Source organism: Tupaia chinensis, unplaced genomic scaffold (assembly GCF_000334495.1).
Source record: "Tupaia chinensis unplaced genomic scaffold, TupChi_1.0 Scaffold000422_1, whole genome shotgun sequence".
Taxonomy (NCBI): domain Eukaryota; kingdom Metazoa; phylum Chordata; class Mammalia; order Scandentia; family Tupaiidae; genus Tupaia; species Tupaia belangeri.
In genome coordinates, this window is record NW_006159927.1 from 2,619,478 (window position 1) to 2,636,223 (window position 16,746).

The 16,746-nt window shown below is 46.4% G+C and overlaps 1 protein-coding gene across 1 annotated transcript in view; it reads left to right on the forward strand.

Annotated features, from left to right (window-relative positions):
• Positions 1-16,746, forward strand: part of NOD2 (nucleotide binding oligomerization domain containing 2) — a 68,525-nt gene that overhangs the window by 12,271 nt on the left and 39,508 nt on the right. The window contains exon 3 of the mRNA XM_027774302.1: positions 16,086-16,552. Within this exon, the coding sequence (XP_027630103.1) occupies positions 16,086-16,552 (467 nt within the window). The remainder of the gene's footprint in view (positions 1-16,085; positions 16,553-16,746) is intronic.

Genomic DNA, 16,746 nt, shown 5'->3' on the forward strand with positions numbered 1-16,746 from the left:
TGTTTTTTTTTTTTTTTTTAATGAGAGATTTTTGCTATAGGGCATGTGTGCTGACTGGAGAGAGAGACAGAGAGACAGAAAGCGAGAAACCACCCCCTGAGGGGATGGCCACACTGCAATCCCTTCTCCTCCATTCTCCTCTTGGGGATCTTAAGCACGCATGCACAGGCGCCTGGTGTGAGTTTTAATTTGCTGGGTCTGGGACTAAAACCGCAGTTGACCATATGGGAGTCCAGTAACATAACCATTATGCTACGGCCTGGTCTCCATAGCACTGTTCTTAAGCAAAACCTGCTCAATTTGTTGATGAGCTCGGAGTTGGTCTGGGCAAGAGGTAGATGAAGGGATGCAATGTAGAGACTTTGGAGACGGTCCCTCTGTGCCCTCTGACAACTACCTGGGTGATGCCTGGGTCAGAGCACTCGAGGACCGAAATGTTTCTAGGGCATTTTAATTGCCTATTCCTGACATAGGGACCAGCATAAAGGGAGTTTTAAATAGATGTCCCTTCACCCACTGACAAGTTTTATACATTTATTATTATACAAGTTAATAATGCTTATTAGAAAATACAGGTTTGGGTATCAGCAGTTAGCATAATGGCTATGTTGCTGGACTCCCACGTAGTTGACCACGGTTCGAGTCCCAGAACTGGTGACTTAAACTCATGCCAGGCGTGTGTGCATGTGTGCCCAAGATCCCAAGAGGAGAATGGAGGAGAAGCAATTGTGGAGTGGCATTCTCCCCGGGGGGTGATTTCTCGCTTTCTGTCTCTCTGTCTCTTTCTGTCTGGCGAGCGCATGCACCCAACACTCACAAAAAAAAAAAAAAAAAAAAAGAAGGAAAGAAAAAGAAAATACAGGTTGGAAAAACAGAGCTTTTCTACTTATAATCCAGTCATAAATTTTGCAAGAGAGTCTTTTAGACATTTCAATGTATATATTTATAGATTTTTATTATAGAAGTGTACTACACAAAACATTTTTGCAAGCTAATGTTTTTGGAGGTATAATTTGCACACCATAAAACTCATTCTTTCAAGGTGTACAATTCAGTGTTTTTTTTTTTTTTTGTATATTCCCAAGATGTGCAATCATCCATCATCTAATTCCAAAATATTTTCCCCATGGTAAAAGAAAAAAAATAAAACAAAAACAACTCAGTACGCATTGGCAGTCCTACCCTATTCCTCCTACTTCGCATTCCCTAGCAACCACAAATCTACTTTCTGTCTCTATGCATTTGTCTCTTCTGGCATTTCACAAAAAGACTCATACAGTATGTAGCATCTTGTGCTTCTTTCACTTAGCATAATGTTTGCAAGGTTCATCTATGTTGTAGCATTTATAAGTATTTTCTTCCTTTTTGTGGCTGAATAATTTTCCATTGGAATGGATGTGTCACATTTTGTTCATCCATTCACTAGTAATGGACATTTCAGTTGTTTCTACTTTTTGGGTATTACTGCTCAGAACCTTCGTGGACAAGTTTTTCTGTACATATATGTTTTAAATTATCTTGAGTAAATAGCTAGAAGGGGAATTGCTGGATCATATGGTCACTTGATGTTTACCATTTGGAAGAACCGCTCAACTATGTTCCACACTGGCTTCACCATTATATATTCCTACCACCAGTGAATGAGGCTTCCTGTTTCTTCAAATTCTTTTCAGCACTTCTTATGCTCTGTCCTGTTGAGTATTGTCACTCTAGTGGATGAAATGTGGTATTGTGGTTTTGATTTGCATTTTTCTAATGATTAATAGTACTGAGTATCTTTTCATGTGCGTCGGCTGTTTGTGTATGGGATGATGTCTAGTCAAATCCTTGGCTCGTTTCAGAAATTATCCTAGTCCTTTTGGTATACCCAGGATATGATTTACAAATATTTTCTCCCATGGGCTGGCCCTATGGCCTAGAGGTTAAGGGAGCTGGATCACAGGTGGCCAACTATGGATTGAATCCTAGTCCCAGCAGTTTGAAAAACATGCCAAGCCCATATGTTTGCTTACCCCAAATCCTGATACAATAGAAAAATGGAGAAGGGATTGCAGCATGCCCACACCTATTGGTGGTGCTTTCTTCTTCTTCCCCTCTCTCCATCTCTGGAAAATGTATGCACCCACTGGCAAAAAACCACTCCTATTCTGTTTTTTTTCTCTTCACAATTTTGATAGTGTTTTTTGAGGAACAAAAGTTTGTAATTTTGATAAAAGCTCAATTTATCTATTTTTTCTTTTGTGCTTTAGATGTCAAATCTGAGAGATCATTGCTTCATCCAAGGCACAAATATTTACACCTCTGTTTTCCTTTAAGAATTCTATATTTCAGCTCTAACACTTAGGTCTTTGATCTAATTGAGTAGGGTCTCTTACCACAATCCAGATGAGAGACAATGGTGATTTAAACTCAGGTAGTAATGGTGGAAATGGTAAGAAATGGTTGGATTCTGAAGATAGTTAGGTCAAGATGAAAAATCTGCTCCTATGTTGAATGTGGGGAATGTGAGGTATTGGGTTCAGATGTCAGTTTTCTCTTTGCTTTCTTTTTCTTTTTTTCTTTCTTTTCTTTTCTTTTTTTTTTCTTTTTTTTTTCTTTTGCTATAGGATGTGGTGTGTGCTTGCTGGAGAGACAGAGAGATAGAAAGCAAGAAATCACCCCTCTAGGGGAATGGCCATGCCACAGTCCCTTCTCCATTCTCCCCTCTGGATTTTGAGCACACACACATATGTGCCTGGTGTGTTTCAAGCTGCCAGGTCTGGGACTCGAACTGCAGTGAACTACATGGGAGTCCAACAACATACCCATTATGCCATCTGCTGGTCCCAAGATATCAGTTTCCTTAAGTAAGCTCTATTATTGGGCATTTGGGAGATTTTTAGCTTTTTACTGTCATGGATGAGAAGGGAGTGAACATCCTTGCAGACAGATCTGTATACCATTCTAATGATTACCCTGACATAAATTTGGACCTTCCAATGCCACACTTCCCAATCACCTGCACAGGTATTTTTCTGGAAGCATTGATTTAAACCATTACTCTACACTGCTTCTACACTGAAGAGGCTTGGGATAAATTCCGGCCTTGCTGTCACTACTTGGGCAGGATAATTAACCTTCCCGTGCCTCAGTTTCTTTACCTATAAACTAGGGAGAGTAATAGTCAATATCTTATAGATGAGATTAATTTAGTTAATGTATGTAAATCTGGGCACATAGTAAGCACTATGTAAATGTCAGTTATTTTCGTTATTTTTTTTCAGTTGACTTCACAGTTTAGAAAATCTCAAATGCACGTGTTTTTGTTTTGTTCAGTTTTGCTTTTTGAAAGTTATTAAGATGTTATAAAGGACATTATGGAAGCACTAGGTAAACAGAATCTGTCTTGTGTTAATGAATGGCAAGGCAAAATATGATGGAGATGAAAATTCTCCTCAAATCAATCTATAAATTCAGTCTGAAAGCAGTCAAAATGAACAGTGGATTTTTTTTCCATAAGTTTGAGGTACTTGTTTTTGTAACAATCACATATAAAAACGGATAGCCTTTAAAAATAACAAGATTTGTATGACTTAGGAGAGAGATCGAAACATACTATAAAATGAATAATCAAAGAATTATTATTTAATATACTCATAGATCAATGAAAGAGAATATAAAGCCCATGTAAGAGTCACAAAAATATTGGAATTTATTATATGATAGGGTTGAATTTTCAAATCATGGAAAAAAGAACAAATTAATCAATGGATGCTAAAGCCATAAATTATCCACCTATATTAGATTTACTAAGAAAAAAAATTGGTGGACTTAAAATGAATACTTATTTTTGAGGTTGGCAGGTAGTATGGTGGGTAAAGGTGCTGGACTCCCACGTGGCTGTCCATGGTTCAAATCCCGGACCTGGCAGCTTGCTTTCTCATTTTCCTCCTCTCTCTCTGTCCCCTTCTGGTCAAATTAAATAAAAATAAATAAATAAAGTTAAAATGATTCTTTTTAAAAAATGAATACTTGTTTTTAATATATCTTTTCCATTATAAGCATATTTGTTAGATAGTAATTATTCTATTTTTAAAATAATCTTTATTAATGAAAATTTTTGAGGTGTTGAATAACTTGCCCACTGTCAGAGAGTTTTATGCCTGATACACACTCTCACTTCCTCTCCCTTTTCATTTTTGCTGTAGGCTACATGCCCTTGCCAGAGACAGGGTGGTCCGATAGTAATTATTCTTTAATTTTGGTTTCTAAAATGTTTTCATTTTTATTTTTCAGTTAACATATAATAATTATACGTATTTGTGTAGGTACGATGTGATTTTTTCAGGCTAAGAATATAATACGTGGGACCAACAGATGGTATAATGGCTACGTTGCTAGATTCCCACGTAGTTGCTCGTGGTTCGAGTCCCAGCCACTTAAAACTTATGCTGGGCACATGTGCATGTGTGCCCCAAATCCTGAGAGGATAATGGAGGAAAAGGGTTTGTGGTGTGACCATCCCTCCTGGGGGATGATTTTTCACTTTCCCTCTTTTTGTCTCTCTCTGTTCCTCTCAAGCCCATGTATCCTATAGCAAAAAAGATATATTATAAGTTGTTAACTATATTCTCCCCAAAGTATTTTATAACAATAAAAATGATTCCTCTTATCTAGCTGTACTTTAGTTTCCGTTAGTGAGCTTATCTGTGTTTCCTTCCCCACATCTTTCCCAGCCTCTAGGGGCCATTCTTCATTTCTCTACTTTTGTGAGGTGACATTTTTCCGTTTCCACATATGAGGGAGAATATGTGGTATTTTTCTTTCTGTACCTGGCTTACCTTATTTAACACAATGTCCCTCAAGATAGTCCATTTAACCTCATATGACAGGACTTCCTTTTAAATGGCTGCATAATATTTCGTTGTATATATACACAACATTTTCTTTTTTTAGAGAGATTTTTTGCTATAGGGCATGTGTACTCTCTAGAGAGACAGAAAGCAAGAAATCACTCGCCCAAGGGGAATGACCATGCCGCAATCCATTCTCCTTCGTTCTCTTGGGATTTTGGGTGCGCGCGCGCGCGCACACACACACACACACACACACACGGTGTGAGTTTTAAGCTGCTGAGTCTGGGACTTGAACTGCAGTTGACTACTGGGGAGTCTAGTGATGTAACCATTATGCCATCTACCGGTCCCTCACACAACATCTTCTTTATCCATTTGCTTGTTTAGGGACACTTAGGTTACTTCTATATCCTGGTTATTATGAGGAGTGCTGCAATAAATGTTAGGTGCAGGTATCTCTACAACATGCTGATTTCCTTTCCTTTGCATATGTACCTAGAAGTTGGATTGCTGGATCTTATGACAGTTCTACTTTTAGGCTTTTGAGGGCCTTCCATATTGTTATCTTCTTAAATTTTACTTATTCATTCATTTATTTTAATTTGACCAGAGAGCGAAACACACACAGTGATAGGGAGGGGGGAGAGAGAGAGAGAGAGAGAGAGAAAGTGAGAAAGCAAGTTACCAGGTCTGGGACTTGCACTTGGCTATGGGGGAGTGTCCAATACCTTAACCACCATGCCACCTGCTGGTCCCTCTGTTTTCTTTTCTTTCTTTCTTTTCTTTTCTTTTTTTTTTTTTTTTGAGAGGTTTTTGCTATAGGGCGCGTGCGAGAGAGACAGAGAGATAGAAAGCGAGAAATCAACCGCCCAGGGGGAATGGCCACGCTGCAATCCCTAGTCCTCCATTCTCCTCTTGGGATCTTGGGCATGCACGCACACGCGCCTGGTGTGAGTTTAAGCCACCAGGTCTAGGACTCGAACGGTGGTTGGCTACATGGGAGTTCAGTGACATAGCCATCACGCTAAGTGCTGGTCCCGGTTCCTCTGTTTTCTAATTTACCTTCTCACCAGCCATGTAAATGAATGCCCCTTTTTCCACATCCTCATCAGCATTTGTTAGTTTTTGTCTTTCAAGTTTCTTTCTTTCTTTCCTCCATGAAAGAGAAAGAGAGACAGACAGTATTTCCGCTAGGTCCCAATGCCACGATCTACCATCTGCCCCTGCCCCAGCCAGCCCTGGATCATAGGCATGCACCTACCTAGTGTACTCAGAGAGGCCTCTGGGTGCAAATCAGGAGCCTTCCCACACGAGCCAGCCCCACAGAGCATCACATTTCACTGCTGTGCCACCCCCGGCTCCTATTTTTTGTCTTTATGATGAGAGCTATTCTAACTAGGATGAGATGATACCTCATTGTGTTTTCCCCCCTTTATTCATAATAGAGCACATACATGTGCATGAGAGAGGACAAGGAGTACCCTCCACAGGGTCTGGTCATGCTGCCATCCTCTTCTTCCAGTGCGCCAGCCAGTTAGAACTTGGGCACTTAAATGTATTTCTGGTATGTTTTAGGTTGACGGGGAGGTGTATATGTGAACAGTGTTTGCCATGTGGAATCCTCTTCTCTTTTTTTTTTTTTGGAGAGGTTTTTGCCATAGGTGCGTGTGCTCGCCAGACAGACAGAGAGACAGAAAGTGAGAAATCACCCCCCAGGGGGGATGGCCATGCCGCAATCCCTTCTCCTCCATTCTCCTCTCGGGATCTTGGGCATGCACGCACATGCTCCCGGCGTGAGTTTTAAGCCACCGGGTCTGGGACGCGAACCGCGGTTGACTACATGGGAGTCCAGCGACATAGCCGTTACGCTAACTGCTGGTCCCTGGAATCCTCTTCTCTTGAACAGTGCATTATAGCTGCACCGCAGAGCCAGCTCTCATTGTGGCTTTGATTTGTATTTATGATTACAATGATTAGTGATGTTGAACATTTTTTCATATTTTTGTTGACCATTTATATGTCTTCTTTTGAGAACTGTTTATTCAGGTCATTTGCCCATTTAAAAAGTTTGGGTTATTTATTCATTTTGCTGCTAAGTTGTTTGAGTTCTTTTATATCCTAGTTACTAATCCCTTGTCAGATGGATGATATGCATATATTTTTCTCATTCTGTGGGTTGCGTCTTTATTTCGTTTCCTTTGCTATGTAGAACCTTTCTATTTGATGTAATCCCATTGACCTCTTTCTGTTTTTTGTCTCCTGTGTTTTTGAGGTTTGAACCATGAACTATTTACCCATACAAATGAGGATTCCCCTATATTTTCATCTATAAGGTTGTCGGAAAAGTCATGACAGTGTTTTTATCTAGAAAAACATAGAAAAACAATGTCATGACTTTCCCGACAACCCAGTAGTAACTTCATAGTTTTAGTTTTATGGAAAGGATTTTGGAAGGGATGTTTTGGGCACTTTGTTGAAAACCAGCTGGCTGTATATATGTGGAATTGTGTCTGAGTGCTCTGTTCTGTTCCATTGGTCTATGTGTCTGTTTTTTTTTTTTCCCCTCCAATTGCATTGGCTATTTGGGGTCTTTAGTGACTCTATAAAAATTTTATGACCTCTATGCACTCTATGGAGTACATCATCAGTATTTTGGTAGGACCAAATCCAAGTGTTTAAAAAGAACATTTAGATCAGGGTGCAGTGGTGCACATCTGTGATCCTCGTTACTTGGGAGCTTGAGACATGAGAATTATGAGTTCAAGGGGAGCCTGGGGAACATCATGAGAGGCCAGCTCTGAAAAAGAAACCACTTATATTAATATCTCGAATAGGAAATCACTTGCTTGGAAGAATAGGAAATCATAGAATAAAAATAAATCAGATGGAACCAAAACAATGCTACTGAATTCTAGTTAGGTACAGTTGCAGAGCCAAGTAGACTAGGTGGTGTAGGAGAGGTGTCCGAGCCCTGACAGTAAGAAACTGGGACCTCTCCTCAACTTAAACAGAGAGATTTAACAGAAGAATGAAAACGGAAGAACTTTAAATGCCCTGTCCCCTCTTACCTGACATGGGAGACCTCACCCTCTGGACAGCCCTCTCTGAGAACTTCACACTATTCTGAAGGCTTTAGATGGCCATGGATTTACTGAGTCCTCCAAGGGTGAGTGGGTTCACAGGGGCACCAACAGCTGCCCTAGCTTCTCATTTCCAGGACTTTCCAGTGTCCTCCTAGTTGAAATGAGCCCCAGAAAGAGGGACACACTTGACCCGGGCACAGAGCTAGGCCAGCGTCACAGGCAGCCCCAGCCTCTCTCTTGCCGGCTCTCCCACCTGATCCCTGGTGAGTTCTTGCCTGCAGGAGAGGCGGGGGTAGCCTGGCTGCGCTGGGACAGGAGAGGGTGTGGTCTTCCCGGCAGAGCGGGGTGGGCGGGCAGAGCTCGGGGGCGGGGCAGGACGCCCAAGCCGCTGGAGACTTAGGCCACAGCCAGCCGGGGGCACTAACGAGGGCCAAGGAATCCCAGCACCTGACGGCGGTGAGTAGTCTCTCTAGGGCGCTCCGGGCTGGGGAGGTAGTAGGCGCCGAGGGTCCATCCCCCAAGAGCTTGGACGCCCAGATGCGGGGCTTGGAGGGGCTGCCTCAGTTTCCTTTGCGTGTAGATGGGCCATAAAAGGAAAGGCGGCGTTGTGAGGTGGGGGAGCCCCCTGGCACCTTGTGGCTGCAGAGTTTGAGGATGCCTTGTGGGGCGTGGGCAGACTCTAGGCTTCCAGGAGCCTTTGAGGTCTGAGGAGAGGCTGACTTGGAACAGGGAGACTCTGAAGAATAAGCCCTACCCTGGGACCGTGGAGGGGATCCAGCTTCAGATCGCAGCGGCTGCCGACCCCTGGGGTTCCTTCCTCACTGTGTTCACCCTGCCAGGAAGCGGGAGGGAGTGTGCCGAAGTCTGCCTGCAGGATCTGCAACCCCTCCTGCTGCCCTGTAACTCCTAGGCAGCATCTGGCCTCCTCTCTCCACCACGGTGGTTGCCAGACCCTGGTTCAGACCCTGCCCTTGCCCAGAGGGGCCCAAACCAGAGCCTGCCCAGGACCACATCCTCAGGCTGATAGCCCTCTTCTTTGGCTCTCAAGGTGGGGAAACAGCTGGTCATACTTGCTTTTCAACAAAGTAAAATAAATTCCCACACCACCCCCAAATCTGGCGCCTGGCACCTGGATGAGGACCGAGGACCCCAGCTGGATCCGTGGCTCCGAGTTCACACGCATTCTCTCGCTCTTTCTGAGCCCATGGACTCGGTTTCCCCGTGGGCTATGACCTGGTGTTGTCCAGAGTTTTGCTCCACTGCTCTACAGAGGGGGAAAGCCTGCCTTGTCACCTTGGGGAAGAAGTGACATGCCCATTGCCTCTGCTCTCCTGCCCCCGCCATTCTGCCTTGGGCTGCGTGAGGGCTTGCCTTTGTTGGTTAGTCAAGACCTCTTTGCCCCTGTGCACAGTGGGGTCTGAGGCTGGAAGCAGCCCCATCCAGCCCCCTTCCTTCCACCCGGCGAGGATTCCGCTGCTGCATATGCCCTCGGAGAGTGCCGTTCAGTAGCCTGCAGCTCTCCCTTCATTTGGCTAAAATCTGTGGCTTGCAGACTCCAGCCCCCTGGTTCCACGTTTGCCTCCTGGAGACCTGTCCAGGAAATGCAATCTTCCATTCATTCAAGCAGTCTGTTGATGGCATGGGATGAGACAATGGAGAAACCAGGCAGAACTGCTGGTCTTCACGGAGGGCAGGTTCTAGAAAAGAGCACACAACAATGAACCAAGTCAATACATAGCACGTCAGGTGGTGAGAAGCGCCATGGAGAAAAATGGTGCAAGGACAGGGGATGGTGTCTGGGGTTGGGTGCCGCCATTTTACGTAGCAGGGTCAGGGAAGGCCTCTCTGAGACCATGACAGCTAAGCCAGGTCTGGAGGAGGTTAAGGGCGAGGCATGTGACTATCTAGGGGAAAGGAGGGTAAACCTACAGAGGGAAGAGTGTGTGCAAAGGCCCTGAGTCAGGATCGCAACAGGGTGGAGCAGGACTGGCTTGTTCTAGGAATAAGGAGGAGGCCTGTGTGGCTAGAGCAGGGAGGGTAAGGAGTAGGTGGGGATTAGCAAGAAATCAGAGAGCTAAGAGGTGGGGTGGTGGGAGTCCATTTTAAGGCCTTGAAGGACACTGAGAAGACTTTGGTGTTACTCTGAGAGTGACAGGAGCCACTGAGGGGCTTGGAGCAGAGGGATCACCTGCTCTGACATAAGATCTAGCAGGATCATCTGTTGATAGCTATGGGGTGGAGAATGGACTGTAGGGGGGTATAGGCAGAGGTAGGGGTCCTGTGGAGGGACCACTGCTGTCATTCTGGCCAGAGACCACAGGAGCTTGCACCACAGTATAGAAATTGTGAAAAAGATTTCAGTCTGCCAGATTTGGGATATATATTTTAAAAAACTTTGTTTTTTCATGATAGAGCATGTGCAAGTGTGTGTGTGTGTGTGTGTGTGTGTGTGAGAGAGAGAGAGAGAGAGAGAGAGAGAGAGAGAGAGAGAGAAAGGAGCCCCTTCCAAAGAACCTGGACGTGCCATGGTCCCCTTCCTCCAGTCCTTTGGTGGCCAGTGTTTTTCAGGTAGACCAGGCTGGGGACTTGACCCACACAGTCACTGTGTGGGATCCTGATCTTTTTCATCCTTTTCTTTTTTTGTTTTTTAATTATTGTGTCTTTATTTTTATTATTATCCTTAATTTGACCAGAGAGAGAGAGAGAGAGAGAAGGAAAGTGAGAAAGAAGCTTCCGGGTCCAGGACTTGAGTCGCAGTCAGCCATGTGGGAGTCCAGCACCCTAAACACCACGCCACCTGCCGGCCCTGGGATCCTGATAATCTTGAGCAGTGCATTACCACTGTACCACAGAGCTGGCCTGATCTGGGGTATATTTTGGAGGTAGAGTTGTTAGGATTTGGGATCTGAGAGAGAGGAGGAATCAAGGATAACTAAGGTTTTAGAGTGTTTGGAAGATTGGAGCCACCCCCCACTAAGATGGGAGCTTTTTAGGGGGAAGCTCAGGGGTTGATTTTGTGCTTGTCCAGTGTGAGATGCCCATGAGGCATCCATGTGATGTTGAGTAGGCAGCTGAAAAAAATGTAGGGCAGAGCTGGAAATCACATTGAGGATACCATTACTGTACAGCAGGTCTTCGGAGCTATAACAGCAGGTGAGCTCACTTAGGGAGGGAGAGAGAAGAAGCCCAACCATTGAACCCCGGGTTCCCAGTATGAAAATCAGCCAAGGAGACAGAAGAAGCAGCCAGAGAGATGGGAGGAAAAATCAGAGACTGGGGATCCTGGTTGGCTTTGAGGAGGAAGGAGGGAGTGACTGTGACAATTGCCTTTGGCAAGGCAAGAAAGAAGGCTAAAGACTGAACACTTGAGGTTACTGGTGACCTTGCCCAAAGCAGTCTCCCTGGGGTTGGAGGAGGGGAACAATTGGAGAGGATGGGAAGAGAGGCCGTGGGGTTGGCTGCCCAAGCCATGGACAAGGTCTGTGGTAGTGGGAGGAGCAGGAAAGGGGGCTGGACCTGCAAGAAGAAGGGAAGGCATGGAGAAAGAGCTCTACTTTTACAATGGAGGGATTAAGGTGTCTGCACTGGTGGGGACTGGTGTCTCAGAGAAGCTCAACGAAGGCAGGGAATGGAGGATGGCTGGGAGAATAGAAGGGAGGTCTGGCCCAGCCAGGACCTGGGGCAGCTCAGAAGCTGGACCTCCCTGGGGCTCCTTTTCTCCCCTGTCTGCAGGAGAGTAGGGGGGCTGAGATGCTGAGATTTATGCACTTAAGCAAAGCTTTTGGCCCCAGAGAAACTAGGCTGGCTGTGGTCTCAGGAAGGAAGGAGATGTCAGGGCTCAGGACAGGACTAGGGACTAAGGGAAGGCCCATGAAGGCTGCCCTCTGACCCTGTGTTTCAGCCAGTACTTACTTTGGGGAGGGTGATTCAAAGGATTTTCAAAAAAGTAGAGCAAATGCCTGTGAAGGAAAAGTATCATGAGTTTCAAACATTTTGGGGACCCAAGTCAACGTGAACTTAATTCCATTTATACACAGACTTTCTGAAGCCATCTCATAGTGACTCTGAAATTGCCGTTAACTGAAGTATAGAAAAAAACAAAACACGACACAACAAAAAAGGCACTAGAGGTAGACTGGTATACTCCCCCGAATGGGGGAGGCTGATCAGGCAATAAAGGGACACCAGGTAGCATGTTAGGGACAGGTTTTATGACATAAATAATGAGTGAACGCCTGTTTTCTCTAACCCCTTCCCCCATTTAAACTGAAGCAGGAGAAACTGGAGCTAGACGCAGTGAGGAACTTCCTGAGCTGGTGAACTTCCTGTTAGTGAGGACAGCACCAGATCCTCCTTCCTAACTGTTTAAGAGACCGGGGGCTGCTCAGAGTCAGGGGGCTGACCGAATTGGTCCTCTGGGATTCTCCCTTCTCCAAGGCTTGCAGAAGACGGTCAGTTCAGAGATGGGGCTTTCCAGCTGCTGGTGGGGGACAGCGCACCAAGCCACATGGCTTGGGTTTGCCTCTCCCTCCTAGTGTCCACAGGACTCTGGCGTCACTAGCCCGGATGTGTATGGCTTGAGTGTCCATCAGACTGCTGCAGACTTGGTGTGTTTGGGAAGGGCCCCTGCTGGTTCCCTTGATGAGCAGATCTGTGGGTGTGTCTCATTCCCCAGAGGGCCTTTCAATGAGGGTCATTGTGCACACACAGGCTTTGTGCCAGAATGCCAAGAATGACTTTGTTCAACGTGGCTGGTTGGCCAACCCTAGCTTCTGGCTGTCCTTTTGGGATTTTCCCTGGAGGTGGGGTCTGTGGACAGATCTACGCCTGCCAGGACTGTGCCACTGGGCTTTTGCTCTTCCTGTTCAAGCCTGCCACGGATGACTTGGCTGTGCCTGCTCTCCCACACCTCCCTGGCCAGCTCTGATGAGAAGAGGGTGGTCTGGGCTCTCCTGATGAGGAGGTAAGAGCAGTTGTTCCTCTGCGTCATCCTCTGGGTGGTGGTGACCGGCGTTATCTTCGCTCAGCTTAACTTTCAACCTGCTTCAATTCCTGGCTACACACAGGCTCTCCAGGCCTTCGTATTAGAGGGAACCCACTGACCCTATTTCTGGGTTCTTCTCACAGGGAGGCTAGGTGGGTGGTTAGTCTCCCCAGGACCTTGTGGCTGTGGTGGTGGGGGCTGGTGTTATATCCTTGTCTGGTGTTTTCATGGCTGAAAAGCACTGCAGAGACAGCCCAGAGCGTGTCCTGCGGCTGCCTGTCCTTTCCTCCCTGTGCCCTTGGCTCCTGTGATTTGAGATGGGTGCAGAAAGGAGACCTATTTGTCCAGGGGGCACGGGTTGGGTTCCTGGTTTACAGCGGCCTCTGCAGTGTGGATGCCTTCCTTCCCAAGCTGCTGGGCTCACAGGTAACCTCGCTGTCTTGGTTCCCCCATCTGGCCAGCACAGGCCTCAGCCTGCTGACCTCGGCTCACCTCGGCTACTGCACAAGGATGGAAACTTCCAGTCTTCCCATCCTTGTTTTTTTTTTTTTTTTTTTTTTTTGGAGTTTTGTCAAGGGCACGCGCACTTGCCAGAGAAAGAGACAGAGAGAGGGGAAGTGAGAAATCACCCTCTGGGGGGATGGCTACACCACAGTCCCTTATCATCCATTCTCCTCTAGGGATTTGGGGCATACACACACACACACACACACACACACACACACACACTTGGCATGTTTTTTAAGATGCCTGGTCTAGGACTTGAACCATGCTGTTCACAGGATCTTGGGCACACATGCCTGGTGTGATTCTCAAGCCACTGGGTTCAGGACTCGAATTGCGGTCAGTCATGTGAGAGTCCAGCAACGTAACCGCTATGCTATCTGCTGCCCCACTCCCTGGTGAATTTTGATTCACGGGCATTTCCATGTTGCCTCCGTTGGACCTAGATGGTGCCAAACCTAGGGATACCAGGATTAGTACAACCCGAGCTCACCACAGGTCAAGCAGGAAGTGAGACAAAGACGTAACCGGAAAGACACAAAGCTCCTGGCCTCTGGGCGTCTGCTCCCTTGAGTTCTGAGAACATCCCTGATTTATAAAAAGAAGCAGGCATCCTGGGGTGAGCAGATGTTGTAATGGTTACATCGCTGGACTCCTGCATAGTTGACCACAGTTCAAGCCCCAGACGTGGTGCCTTAGGTACGCTGGGTGCGTGTGCATGCGTATCGAAGATCCGGAGAGGAGAATGGAGGAGAAGGGACTGTGGCATGGGATGATTTCTTGCTTTCTGTCTCTCTGTCTCTTCAGTGAGTACACATGCCCTCTACCAAAGATCTCTCTTAAGAAAAAAAAAGCAGACATCCCTCTTGTCCATGTCTACAGAGTTGACTTTATTTTCTCTGGGCATTGTACCAGCCCTTGTCCCAGAACCCCATGACAATCACAGGACAAGCTGTCCATACAGAGAGATTTTTTTGTGCTGCTTGGGGAACCTCCCAAGGCTTGAAGCTCCTGGAAGTTGCTTCCTCTCAAATTCTCAGATAGCTGGGCCCAGAGCAAGCCATTGACAACATGCAACTGTGACGCATGAAGTGTGATGGTGAGGGCAAGGCAAGGGGGTGAGGATATTAGGGGACATGTATGCACACACATGTGCATGATGGGGGAGTGTTGACAGGGAAGTGAATGCACCAGTTAGAAACAGCTGTGTTTGCACGATGATTTTTCATTGAACCTAGGTCGAGATCTTTATAGCGATGTTGAGTCTACCCCTTTGGGCGGCAGTGAGTTATATACACAGGAATGAGCTTGGGGTTTCTGTGGGGAACTCAAATATAGGGGAGTTAAAGGAATGCATTCTGGAGTCACATTGCTGGCGTGTGTTCAAATCCAAGCTGCGCCTTGTCTAACTGTGAAAAACTGTATAAATCACTTAGTCTCTCTGTGGCTCGGTTTCCTCATCTGTAAAATGGGACTAACGTTGCTGGCGTGTGTTCAAATCCAAGCTGCGTCTTGTCTAACTGTGACAAACTGTACAAATCACTTAGCCTCTCTGTGACTCGGTTTCCTCATCTGTAAAATGGGACTAACCAACCATGCACCAACTTTACAGTGATTGGCTGAGTTAAATAAATCCAAGGGTCTGGGACCAGCAAATGGTATAGTGGTTACGTTGCTGGACTCCCACATGGCTGACTACGATTGACGTCTCGGACCCTGTGACTTGAAAACCATGCCGGGTGTGTGTGTCTGCATGCGCAACATCCTGGGAGGAGAATGGAAGAGAGGGGATGTGGTGTGGCTATCCCCCCTAGGAGGTGATTTCTCATTTACCGTCTCACTATCTCTGTCTCTCTCTCTCTCTCTCCAGTGAGTGCACATACCCTAAGGCAAAAATATCTTAAAAACAAAAACTATTGAGGGGCCTCAAAAAATTCATGGCCAATATCTATCCCCCATGGGAGGTGACTTCTCATTTACCGTCTCACTTATCTCTGTCTCTCTCTCTCTCTCTCCAGTGAGTGCACATACCCTAAGGCAAAAATATCTTAAAAACAAAAACTATTGAGGGGCCTCAAAAAATTCATGGCCAATATGTATCATGAAGAAACTGTGCATAGGTTTCAAAATGTTTTTGCACCAAAATAAACGCCTACTTTCATTCCATTTTCCCGTGAACTTGTAGGTGTCCACTGTCGTTGCCTAGGAAAGCATTATATTTCTATCCACACAGGGAAGCCCTGTAGAGTAATACCTGGTATGTCATAGGCACTTCATCAATATTTGTCATTACTGAAGCTGCTATGGTTTGGGTCCCATCGGTGTGATTGAGTCTTCTCACTCTGCCTTGAAGAGAATTCATTCCCTGATCCCTTGAGAGACATTACTTCTAATATCAGCTCAAGCCTTTTTAAACTCCTCAAGCCATGGGTGTGAAAGCTATCCAGGAGTCTTGATTTAATTCTTGGCTGCTAAGCTCTCTGTGAGACCTTGAGCCCGTTTCTTGCCTTCTCTGGGCCTCCGTTTGCTCATCCATGCACTGGAGAGCTTGCATTGGATAATGTCTAAGGGTAGACTGATGTCCGCCTTGGACCTGAGCTAGGGCTGACTCACCTCACTCCCTCCGCTGCCCCCGCCTGGTTTCTGGAAATCCTGTACTGACTTTGTTTTCCTCCCCAGGTTGTGAAATGTGCTCGCCGGAAGCGTTTCAGGCACAGAGGAGCCAGCTGGTGGGGTTGCTGGTCTCGGGATCCTTGGAGGGCTTCGAGAGCATCCTGGACTGGCTGCTGTCCTGGGAAGTCCTCTCCTGGGAGGATTACGAGGGCCTCAGCCTCTTGGGCCAGCCTCTTTCTCACCTGGCCAGGCGCCTCTTGGATACTATCTGGAAAAAGGGTACTTGGGGCTGTCAGAAGCTCATTGCAGCTATCCAGGAGGCCCAGAACAACAGCCAGTCCCCTGAACTGCATGACCGCTGGGACCCTGACTCACTCCAGCCAACCGGGGACCTGCTGAGTCATCGGCCAGCCCTCGTCAGGAGACTCTACAGCCATGTGGAGGGCGTGCTGGACCTGGTGCAGGAGCAGGGCTTTGTCAGCCCGTATGAATGTGATGAAATCAGGTTGCCAATCTTCACGTCATCCCAGAGGGTAAGGCACCCTGTCCTGGGTCGACTGGATTCACAGGAAGTGGGTGCTTAGTCACCAGGACACATTTGCTCTCGTGAAGTCAGCTCTATGGGGTAATTTGGTCCATAGGACTCCCCCTAAAAGTTGATTATGGGCAGTGTACTCTGATTTCTGAGAGTAAGTGCTCTGTGGAAGCCAAAGGCTTGGATTCTGGA